This window comes from Drosophila rhopaloa, unplaced genomic scaffold (assembly GCF_018152115.1).
Source record: "Drosophila rhopaloa isolate 14029-0021.01 unplaced genomic scaffold, ASM1815211v1 contig_155, whole genome shotgun sequence".
NCBI classification, from domain to species: domain Eukaryota; kingdom Metazoa; phylum Arthropoda; class Insecta; order Diptera; family Drosophilidae; genus Drosophila; species Drosophila rhopaloa.
In genome coordinates, this window is record NW_025335034.1 from 5,500,830 (window position 1) to 5,513,227 (window position 12,398).

General features: G+C 36.7%; 1 protein-coding gene across 1 annotated transcript in view; it reads left to right on the plus strand.

The window, feature by feature from the left end:
- The first annotated feature begins 1,901 nt into the window (after positions 1-1,901).
- The window catches only part of LOC108038199 (IDLSRF-like peptide), a 41,842-nt gene continuing 31,345 nt past the window's right edge, over positions 1,902-12,398 (plus strand). Inside the window, exons 1-2 of the mRNA XM_044457048.1 lie at positions 1,902-1,963; positions 5,013-5,722. Coding sequence (XP_044312983.1) covers positions 5,563-5,722 — 160 coding nt within the window. The 5' untranslated portion in view covers positions 1,902-1,963; positions 5,013-5,562. The remainder of the gene's footprint in view (positions 1,964-5,012; positions 5,723-12,398) is intronic.

Here is a 12,398-nt window from a genome sequence, read left to right on the forward strand (position 1 = left end):
AAACAAATCTTTTCTGTTACTGTATTTAATATTTGTTAAAAAGTATGGAATTAAGTAGTATATATTATTGATGTGGATCAATATTGGCGTCGATCTAGCCATTTCCGTCTGTATGTCCGGCTGTTCCACAATCTAACTTAAACGCCTACAAATCGTAATGTTCTGTTTCCGAATCGAAGAATTATTTTAAAAGTCATAAGAAATTAAGTTAAACATGGTAAAAACAGCAAAGCTTGTAATTAAATATATTCTGACCAATGGAATTGCATATGGAACCATCTGTTAGATTTAATTTTTTGAAATTTGAACATAAGTGTATAAAATTAACGCTTAAAGAGGAAAAGCTTACAGTTTTGTAGTTTTAAATGATTTCCCAAAAATGCAACCAATTATTTTGATTAAGTTGTATATAGATCAAATTTGAAAACAAGATTATAAAGCTATTACTTTAAGAGGAAAACCACAAAGCGTTGTTATTAAAAATTGTAATTTAATTAAGGGTGAGTAAACACCACCGATTTAAAATGATCCCAATTAAGAAATGGCGAATGTCGCACCATAAACGTAGTCTCTGTTTATTATCCGCCCTCGGAAAAGCTTTTGTCTGTCGCTTTTCGCATTTGAGTGCAACGCCAACGCGATGTGGCCGTCGTCGAATCAGCGTCACCTGCTGGACTGCGTGGGCGCCCAGGAAAGTCGCCCGGTTGGCACCATAAACTATTGGATACATTCTCAGGAACTACGGGACTAAAGGGGGATGTGGGTGATGCGGTGGGTGGTTGCGTGGGCGGATGAAATGGGGGCGGGCCGGCTTTCGGCGCTCTCTCGTGATGGTTCTCTTTCACTCCCCATTTGTTATTTACATTTGTTCCACTGTTGCTCGGCCAGTTCTTCTTCAACTTGGTGCATGTTTCACTGCCGAAACCACGGCCATGCAGCATCCGGTTGTGTTCACACTAATTAATATTTGTTGCTTCATTTATTGGCTAAATTACGAGTGGAAGAGCTTCAGCATGGCTAGCCTTAAGTGGTGAAAGGATTATCAAGGTCTGAAGGGTTGGAGCTTTTAAAGATATATGGCCCTGAATTCAATGACTTTAGCAAATATTACTCAATTTTACTGAAGTCTTAGGATATTTATTATGCCATGAGCTTTGTGACAAGTAATCCTCGTCTTGCCGTGTGTAGATGTTTTTGGTAGGTTTTTGGTTGTTTGTTTTATAGATGTTTAGTAGTAGTTCATTTTAAATTTAGACAACCAAACAAATTTAGATAAAGTGAAAAGAGTATGATAACGTAATAAGTAATGATAAACGGTCAAAGGACCTTGCTCATTAATACACATATATATATTAAAATCAACATTTTTTAAGACTTTGTATTAAGACTTTACTTACTATTACTTTAATAACATTTAAAATCGACATTCAAATAGTAAACTTTAATCTTTTTGAATGTTGAAAAAAAAATGTATTTATTGACATTATAATAATCATAATTTTAAGATTTACAACATTAGACGTTTTTAAAATAACTTTTACCCATCTAAACTAACGTATTTTAACCACTCAGTACTTCCTAATCACTTTATCAATTTTAAGGCCTTGGCAGGGAAAGGAATCCGCTCCTGCCCACCAGCCAAAACCCATCAACGCAACCAACGAAATATGGCCCAGAGCAGGTGCTCGAGCCCTGCGAGTGACATTGAGAGCACGGCAAAGAGCGAATGCCGCGGGGAAAACTCAACCGCAGGAGAGAAACGCGCGGGAGGCGAGCGGCTTTCCACTCATCCGGGAAATTCACTCGACGAGGACTCGTGCGTAGGCGGCGACGAAGCTCAAGTTGAGTGGCGGAAAAGTGCTTAAAAGACGGACGCAAAGCGCTCAACGCTTCAGTCGAGTTTGAAACTTACACTCAAGCGGAGTTGTAAATAGTGGTTCGAGTTGTTGGCTCGTACTCAAACGTACTGTAACACCTTTATGGTTTTAAGAAAACGCCTAAGAAAATATAAGAAAATTATCCAGTTACAAGCAACAAAAAATACATTTTAAGTGCCAAAAGGATTTCCAACTGACGCGTGTGCTATTACATGACTTGTGACTTGAATCCGTTTAAAAATGTGTGAAAAACTGTTGAGGAAACCCAACCCAATGCAAAATTCAAACGAAATTTGAGTTGAAAAGGAAAATCTGTGTGTGCGGAAAATTGCTTCTTTACGGCTCCGCTCTGTTGCTCTTCATTACCTTTATGTTATACTTACTGCCCCAACCGCCCAGCACTCCTCTTATATTTTTCGTATTTTTTTTCAAGCCTAGGCCTCGTTAGTCTTGTCCCGCTTCCATGATTCACGTTGCGTATACGCCGTGTGGCGTCTGGTGGTTGGTGCGAGTGTGTGCGATTGTCGGTGTGCGTGTGCTTTGAATAACAACACGCAGTTGTTGATTGTTCCCAACTTCCTTGGGCTCTCGTTGCCGTGCTGCGCTCCTTTTGTCCTTCCCCTCTGGCTTTTCTGGCTGCTGTTAAATTATGCATTAAGAACCTCAGACCCCCACAAAGGAGAAAATGAATGCAAAGAAAAGGAAATGGTTTAAAAATACTGGCTGCGAAATTCTGGCACATTTTCGTTTGGGTGTCCACAGTAAATTATGCAAATTAATGTTTGTTTGTGATTTGGTCGCTCTTTTTTGGTGTTTTGCCTTACGCCTAAGGTGGGCAGAAAAAATGTTTAGATTTAGTGCTTTGTAAAGTTTTTCCGACTTTCCTGTTTTCCATTCATGTTACATGATAACATTATTTTTGTGCTCAGATGCTAAAGGCGCTTTTGACCGGCTAAGTTTTTCCCACATGTTACTTTCTTAACACTTTAATTGAAATTTAATTTTGATATAAAATTGTAGTTAATTTATCTATTATATCCCAGCAACAAAAATACAATTGTAACTGAAGTCTATATTTGGTCAAGTTTTTAATTATTAACAAAATTTTTATATATTTATTTTTTGTAAAAATTATATTTTGGGCCGATTCAATGAAAATGTATCCATCTAAAATCTTTAAAATCTTTAGTTAACTTAAAAGGGTACTCAATATTTTATTTAATTATTTGTCTACGTATTTATATGTTTAATTCAAGGAAAGTAATGAGAATGTTTAATTTAAGATATGAAATCATAATTAAAGCGTTGTGTGACTCTTAGGAGATTGGTTTTAAACTAAATCTTTTACAATTTAAAGCTAGCAATGACAGTTTTAGTTATCAAATAATTCTTTTTGTACCATTTATTATTTTTATTTCAAGAATTTTCCAACTTTTTGCTCACTTGACTTGATGCTCTTTTTACCTTTATCCATGTCGATTCTTATTCGAGCAATTTGCGCCGCATTATTTGGCGACATTTTGGCGCCTTGGCCATAATTCACTTTAATGTTTCCTGATTCTCTCTTTGCTGCGAGTTTTCTTCGGCGTTCTCTATTTGTCTGTGAGTCTCTTGTGGCTTATATTTACTATTTGGCTAACGCGTCTTAAGAGCCAAATGTTTCTCAATTCAACCAGGAAATTGTCTCTGTATTTGTGCGTGTTTTTGGCGGAAACTGTCACCGTCTGCCTGTTTAGGTGTTTATTAAATCCTTCGAGGCAAGGCAGAAGTTTCATTTTCAGTCTATTAAAGAATTTTATGTCCTTCATTTTGGCTTTTATTTCCTTTTTCTGGTGGTCTGAGTGTAGTTTATGTCTTCCTGGGAATTGTAAGAAGATTTTACGGCTTAATTCTCTGGTGGCACATGTGCAGCTAAAAAAGTTCAACTTCCTGAGTGTAAAAATTACCGTTGGCCTTTTTGAAAACCTTAAAATTAAAGCCAGTATAAATTTATAGTTAGACTTAGCAAAAACTTTTACATTGCCTATCACATAGTCTAGTTCTGCTCGGAGGAATTACTAAATTAGGTAAATATTTGGTATAACATTCAATGCTCAAGGCTGTTCTGAGAACTGTTCAGTTTCATACTTCTGCTGTCAAAAAGGACTAATTAAAAAGCTTGTTCTGATAGACGCCTTTCTTTTCTGTCTTTAACTTTTCCCTTTTCAAATTTCGGGGACAAGGAAGGGTCTATTTTGTCTTGTGTCCATTTTTGATTGCCCCGCAAAATATACCAGAAAGTTACAGCACTTTTTCACTTCTTCAACTTTTGCTTACACAAAGAAAAAGAGCAAAAACGGAAGGGTTAACTTGGCTATAATTAAAGGTTCGTCTATGTCTGGCCTTTTTTTAGCTTTTTTTATACTGCCGCTTTTTGGTTACACGCGTCGTATGTGTTTTGGGTGCTCGAGAGAGTCATTAAGAGTCGCTCGAGTGTGTGAGTGCTGGAAATCCATCTTAGTATTATACGAAAAAGGGTTGTTCAACTTTCTATCCCCTGGTGTGGTGGACTTTCACTTCCCCTGCTTTCAAAAATGAAACAGTCAAGGGAATATGAGCAAGGAAAAGTTAAAGTTCGTTAAGCTGATTAGATGGCTGGGTCTCAAGTTCCTGTGGCATGTAAATTGGCTCCTGGAGACATCTCCGGATAATCCAAACAAAAGCAGTGTCAACTTTTTGAGGTCTCTATTAAGGGTTTATGCTTCACATTAAAATACCCTGGACCAAAAAGGTGCCACAAATAGGATCAACTAATTTTTGCAAAGATCCATACATTTTGTTAAGTAAACGACTTAAAACCAAATAAAAATCTTTTATGGCAAAGTAATTAGTTAAAATTGTCATAACTGCTGAAACATTAAAAATGTTTTTTTTGCAAAAATATTATTGTATCTATCTTTGGTGCTATCCGGTCCTATTTGAACTTTTAATAAATAGTGGTTTTGCTTTGGAGTTTTGCTAAACTTTTATTATAACATTGAAAGTGATCTCTTAAATGTCATGGTTGGAAATCCTTAGCTTTGAACATACAAGCAAATTAAAAGTTCAATTATAAACTTCTAACTAACTTTTCCACTTTTGCTCTTCTCATTGCAGTGTAGAAAAATGTAAAAAGTCGACTAAAAACATATATCTATATACACACATATAAATATTTGTTTCCCTGCAAAATTATTTACAACTTTAATTTCAACGAAACGATAATACAAACAAACAAACGAAATCGAAACAAGACGTAAAACAACCAAACGGGTTAAAGCTTGCATGTAGTCCTTAGAACCACGTAGTAAACGATAAGGAAACTATATAGTAACGAAGGAAACAAAAATAGGGAATCGGGAAGAGAACGCAGCTAATTTCTGGTTCGTATAACTCCATTAGAAGGCGATTAGCATATTGAAGGACGGACGAAAGAAGTGCGGGAAAACCCGCCACAGTGGCTGAAGTGCCAACGATAATTCAATCAAAGGGCAGGCAGCACGAGCTAAAAGTTGCCCGGGAAACTGCTTCTGAAAAAGAAACTAGAAAACTTCATCAAAACACTCGGATAAAGTGGAAAACGTGTGCGTGCGCGTGTGAAAAACTTTTTGCAGCCGGCCGAGGGTTTTAATTTCGATTCTCTACAAGTTCCGCCAGCCAGCTGGAAATGTCCACGACCATGGACCATCACCATGCCCATCGCCATCTCAGCATGTGGTCGACAATTGCCGTCTGCATGCTGCTCCTTCAGGCCACCACCAGCACGATGGCCATCGATTTGAGCCGTTTGTACGGACACATGGCCAATCCCATCGTGAAGCGCAGCGGTAAGTAATCGAACGCAACTCCGTTTCCTTTATATCGGCAACTCATTAGGGGAGCACCTGGCGTATACGCAATTCGGAATGGGTCCCTGGCTTTTTTTTAGGGTTTTTGTCTTAGAAAACTTCCATTCACTGATTGACCTTCACTCTGGTCTTTCCCTAGGGCCCTTTTCTCTACTGCTGAACCATTTTTCTTTTCTGGCTTTTCTTTTAGTTTCCCTGCTCTAGTTTATTTATTGCCCCACTCAGCCTTTAATTCCAATAAACAAATATACGGTATTTTTCGCTGCATTCGAGAGCAGGGTTTTGCTACTTTCCTTTTAATATAATTTAATTTGGGTTTAATTTATTTTTACTATTTCAGTTGGCAGGTGAGCTGCATAATTAATGTGCACGTACTTTTTATTTATGTTTTTTCTTTATTCCGTTCTTCTTTTTGCAGTTTTACGGATTTTCCATTCGCGTGTTTATGGTGGCCACCGATGAAAATCTTTGGCGTTCCGTTTAAAGTTTATGTAAATGGTATTTTAAGGCAGTTGAAAATTTCTGTATTGCATTTTTTTATGGACGGTTTTTCCAAACTTTGATTCGTGATGGAATGTTCACTGTTTTTTTTTATACTCTTTTCATTATTTAATTAACGCCAGTGGGCCGCTGTCGAAATGTGGCATTTGAAACATGTCTGAAATGATTCTAGTTATAATTAAATTAGGCCGCCGTTGATTTGTGGCTTTTGAAACATGTCTGAAATGATTGCAGATATAATTAAATTATTCATTTGATGTATGCAGTGTGAGCCCCCTAACCAAATAAGTAATTAACTCAAGCCTGGACAATAAATTTGCGTACAAGTGTTTTGCCAACTTAATTTTCGGCATAATGGCCGTGAACCACGAATAGACTTCAATTAGTCAGTTGCTCAATTGGTCATTAATTGCCGCCTGTCGCACAGCCGTTTCATGAATATGCAAAGCAGAATTATTCTATTATACTAATTTTTGCGGACGCTCCATTAAACGCTTAATGTCGATTTGCCGGGTCAACCGATATTAATTCGACAAAATTATAGAGTTTATAAATTCCTTGCACTCGACATTTTGACAGTTTTATGCATTTGCCTGATGAGGGAACTCAATTTCCTCGATTCCTTTTTACCCACAGTACGTCAGATTAATAATTGCAGTTTGAAAAAATTCAACCAAATCCATTTACAACGTTTCAGGAATCACAAGCCTGTCAACCGCAAAGTGCTTTTCATGAAACTTCAAGGTTTGCTTGAAACACAGTGCAATAAAAAAAAAAATAAGTAATAGAATATGGATAGAGGTACATAGAAATATCGGCTTTTAAAGTAATGTTAAAAATATTAATATTTTTCATCTTAAAATGCATAAAATTGAATTCATATTATTAAATATAAGAATTTTATTTAATATTCTGAATTTAGTTGTCTTAAAAAACGAAGAAAAATGCTTAAATAAGTCATCATTTAAATCAATGGATTATTATTATGCGAGCGTAAATAAAATACTTCTTTGTTAAGTACTTTAATAATATAAATCTACTCCTAGATTTCCATTACGCACTCCAACAAACTTAAATCAGAAAATGCAGTGCTAGAAACTTTAGAGATAAACCTTAACCAAATTGTCGCAATTTCCTTTTGGCAATCTCTCTAGGAGAACCAACTTGGCAGTGCAGTGTAATAATTTTAGTTTTCCTGTCACTGACAACATATTTTATGCTGCAATTTCCCGCAGAAAAGAAACTCGTTGCATTTTCTCGGCGCTTGTTAACCCGCTTGCTGCCTTTACTTAACATTGCACTATGGGGTTTTTGACCACTTTATGTGGCATTTAGTCATTTTTTAAAAGTGCTCTAATTGAAAAAAAAAAAATGGGAATGCATTAATAGAACATCAAACTGTTATGCCTCATACTCAAAATGTTAATATTTAACAGCATATGTTAGCATAACAGCTGTAAAGTCAGCTGTTGCATGCGAAAGTACCAGCGCTTAGTTTGCAATTTTTTCAAGGCGTTCTTTGAAATTAATTTATTCGTGTAAAACACCATTTGAAAAGAAAAAAATAAATGTAAACTGATCTCACAGGCTTGTACTATATGTTAAATGTATTAATTGTTTAAATTATGAGTGTTTATACTAATATTTTGTCACTTTATAAATGCACCTTAAGCTGAATTTTGAGGAACAAATTTCAACTTTGGGAAGAGTTTTGAAATAGAAGTTTGCATTAGTTTTCAATGCGTCCAAGTGTATGTTGTAGCCTTGTCAATTCTGAGCAAAAATATGTTAGTCTTATTGTGCACTTTTCCGCACTATTGGTGCAATTTGAATTTTTCTTAGATAACCTCACTTTCTCCAACGCCGACTTGGTTGCTGTTTGGAATAGCAGGAAGGGCCAGCTTGAGCAAGAAAAGGCTATAAAATGTTTGATGAACAAATTATTTATAATATGAGGATCATTTTGATATGTTTGTCCTGTCAGTTGCCCGTCAATTTGCACAAATTCGAATCATTTTGCCTACAAACTGGCGAATTGTTAGTCGATATGTATCCGTGGCTGCCGATGAGTTTTGAGTTTGACGAAATTTTTTCTTTTTGCTTTTGTTGCACTTATTATCATCATCTTTTAAAGGCATGGACCAAAAAATTTCAGCTCTTTAAATTTCATTAATTTTTTTTTAGTTTTAACCGATCGTTCCTATGGGAGCTATAGGATATTGTTTCCTGATCCAAACGATTTTCACACTATATGTGCCTAGGGACAAATAATGACGATTGGTAAAGTTTCATGTCGATATCTCCAAAACTGACCGAGTTATTAATTAATGCCACAAAAACAGGTCAAAAACCCCATAGTGCATTGGCTCTTGGTTAGGTTTTGGTTTTGGGTTTGGGTTTGGTCAGGGGTGCTACTGAGTTTATTTATTGTGGCTCGCTTTTGTGCTCCATGGCGTTCTGGCTTTGTGACGAACGATAACGAGCGTGGGTTGTCCGGCAGGTCGTGGCATTGTGTGTTGGTAGTAATTTGTTGGTCAGCTGCCTTACCGGACGATCCTGGGGTAGTTAATAAATGTGCCACCGCCAGACATTCACAGAAGATTGCTGAAAGCACTCTGAAAGGCAGTACCAGATGACAGCTTGTAAAGGTTCTGCGTCACTTCCTTTTCCTTTCCTCCACGAATACGTTCATTATTCTCGATTGTTGCATTGTTTTTCGCTTTCAGTGGTGGCAAAGTTGATTGACACTTTTTTAAATGGAACCGTACAAAGAAAAGAAAGTTAATTCGAACTGATAACATTTTCATGAAAGTGCGTTTCCTTAACGTTTTGTTTTAAAATTATCAGAAGTATAATTAAAATTAAACACCATTATTGAATACATAAGGAGCCTCAACTTTATTTTCTTTTGCTCGAAAAATCAATAAATAATAATTATGATTGCAAATTATACACTGTTCAGTCATTAATAAAATTGTTTGACAATGAGATTTCATCACTTAATGTTTGTGAAAGTCATGCATTAATTTCGAGAAACAATTTTTTTCATCACTAAAATAGAAATAAGTTTAAAACAGTTTTATTAGTGGTAAGATAAAAAGCTTTTGTTATGTATAATTTTAATTTTAACAATTGAAATAATACATATCAATAAAAAAGTCAGTGACTCCATTTGATTGTATTTCAGCTCCAGAAGTAAAACATTTAATAGAGCGATTGGACTGTTTATTTAAGAAGCATGTGTTTGGTTCGTAAATATCCATTCACTCTCGTTTAAATATTCATTTAGTAGCGTCGCCTAGAGTATCATAAATATTAAGCGAATAATTCAATTAGTTTTACGGAAGTACTCAAGACCAGTCTTGTGGCATAAATTATGCAATATTTGATTTCTTCTTGGCTAATGTGTTCGAAGGCAGCCAAAAATCGTGGCATTTGGCTGGAGAGTTCCCCCGGTGATCCCATCTGCCCGTTGTGCGGTGGCTAAAGCGACAACAAATGGCTAACAAAACGAAGCACACTGGCTGGCAGTCGCCGGAGCGTGCTCCACATGCAAATAGCTGGCCCACAAGAATACGCGTTCGAGGCAAACGCTGCAGCCAGTGTGCAAGCACTGGGCCAGCTGACGGACATATTGGCTTACAAAACATTCCGTGGACTTGGCCATTTCCACTTACGTGATCGCTACCAACTGCAGCTGCCACAAAATGAAATTTCCATAAAAGCAAAGCCGCAATGGGCGGAAAGTCCAAAATCAACAGAGCGCTCAGGCAAAAGCTGGAACGTGATTACGCCGCGCATTATGGCCAACAACGTTTGGCATTCAAAAGTTGCAGCCAACTAGAGTCCAGTTGGCATTAACTTGCTCTCCGAAAGCATTTAGGCCAACTGGCAGCTATGGACTTGAACCTGAAAGTCTCGGTATAATTTTATTAGCAACTTTCGGCCCAACTTTTGCACCATGTTTTCTAATTAATTCACTTGGTCGAGCATTTTGCGTGGTCTCTAATGGGTTATAAGTAAGCTAAAAGATAGGAAATTCGAGCAGGGGGTTAACTTTTAATGGGGTTTTTGCTGCTGATTTTAATTGTAACAAAAAGGGGAAAACAAAGGGTGCCAACAATAGTGGTGAGTCTATTTATAAAAGCATTTACGGAATAAATTAATACGGTAATATTTGGGTTAGTCTTGAAAAAGTTTATTTAAATTTGTATGATAGATTCTTATGAAAATACAAATTTAATTTTACAAATTTATTCTTGTGGATAACAACAGAAACATATTACAAATTTATACTTTTAAAACCTTTTCCATTTTTATGAACATAAACCACAAACAATTTGTCTATGGTTTTAAAGCCACAAATCGATAATGTTTAAAATCCAATTAATTGGCTATTTAATTGTAGGTGGCAAACAAAGGTGTAGTTTACATGAGAAGGCCAATACAAAATTCCCTTGGAAAGAAGTAAATATTTATTGTTATTGCCGTTGCAAGTTTGTAGCTACTGGCATAAATAATAGGAGTATAAATTCTCAAAGAAAGTGAAACAAAATGCGAACACAATATGTTCGAAAACACGGGAGAGGACAGGGCAATTTTCCTGGAAATTTACAATAGCCATAAATATGTGTGCCGAAAAGAATGAAATCGGGAGGTGGTGTGGATGCAATGTAAGCGATAAATTTAATTATGCTGACAGTTTAATTATGCTTGATTGCTAAGATTTATATCGTACAACTAGAGTTTGCCAGCTCGGCCACTGATATGCAAATCTATGAATATTTAGTAGATGTGCGTATGCAAATTGAGTGACTCCGTGGGGGCGATAAGGGTTTGCTCCTGCTGGTTCACGTATACGCCGCATTGCCCATGCCCAACGATCAATCCACACTTTGTCCCCATTAACTCGGTAAACTGTCAACTGGTTTACCGAATATAATCCAGCAAATGGCCATCATATCATCGAGCTGTGTGTGGCAGCGAAATTGGATGTGGCCATGTGGGAAGGTCATTAAAAAGTCTGCGGTGGAAGATTGCATTTCATTTTGATACACAATTATGTCGAAAATATTCCACCGGGGAAACGTTTCAGTTTAAAAAGGACAGGACTTTAAGTAACACGACTCTGTCCTTCGCTTCAATCGATTTCAATTGATTTTTACTCGTTAAACGTGAATTTTAACACTGCTGCCCCAGATTATCAATTTGAGCATAAAAATGTTTATGGTTTCTGTCCCGCCTTAAGGTCTTATTTTTTCCAGACGCAGACGCCTCAAGTCATAACTAAATGTATTTTCTTTTGAATTTTTTTTTATAGCGTCATATTATTTTACGATCCAAGTTTTTGTTCACTCCTGCCTTTATATAGATATATATGTTTTATATCTTGTCAATTTTTACGGCCCAGTCTGCCGAGTGAAAGTGTTTCCTTCCTTCGCAGGGCGCTCATTGTTGCCTCATTTATTATTTATTTGCTGCGCACTAAAAGTTTGCCAAGCCAAGAAAAAACGAAGAAAACCTACCCGTGAAATATGCAAAAAAAAAAAGAGGAGGAGAAACACCTCGGACACCGAAACTTGGTCTGGAAATAGGGTTTTAGCTACGTTACTCATACGCCGCATTGGTTATATAAATAGAATCATTGCGCCTGGCAAAAAACACCAGTTTTTCATTAACAAAAGTGTCGTCCTGGGGGAGAAGAGTCAACAGAAGGTAAACAAATATTTCTTTATTGATTTTCCTGCAAGTAAAACGTAAAATAGAAGCCAGTTCTTGAACTTGAGGGCTCTTAAAAAAACGGCAAAACTATTTCCACACTATTGATTGCTCAAGTTAAATTTTCCACAACTATTTCTGCTGGCTGGATGACAAATGGCAAAGTTTATTTGTAAATCCACAAGCAGCTGAGTTGGCAACTGCTTAGAATACTTACACATTTATGGCCAATACCAGACCACGATATTATTTGAAATGGCAAATGCACAATACATAAAATCCAATTTCCAGCAAGGAAGCACATATACCCTGGCACAAATGGAAATCTGAGGACCACATAGACTAGGGTTTGAACTAAGTGAAGGGATGGCAGAGATAACCACAGATGCAGACGACTGAATTGCTTTCCCAGTGAAAATCCACTTGTGACTTGCGC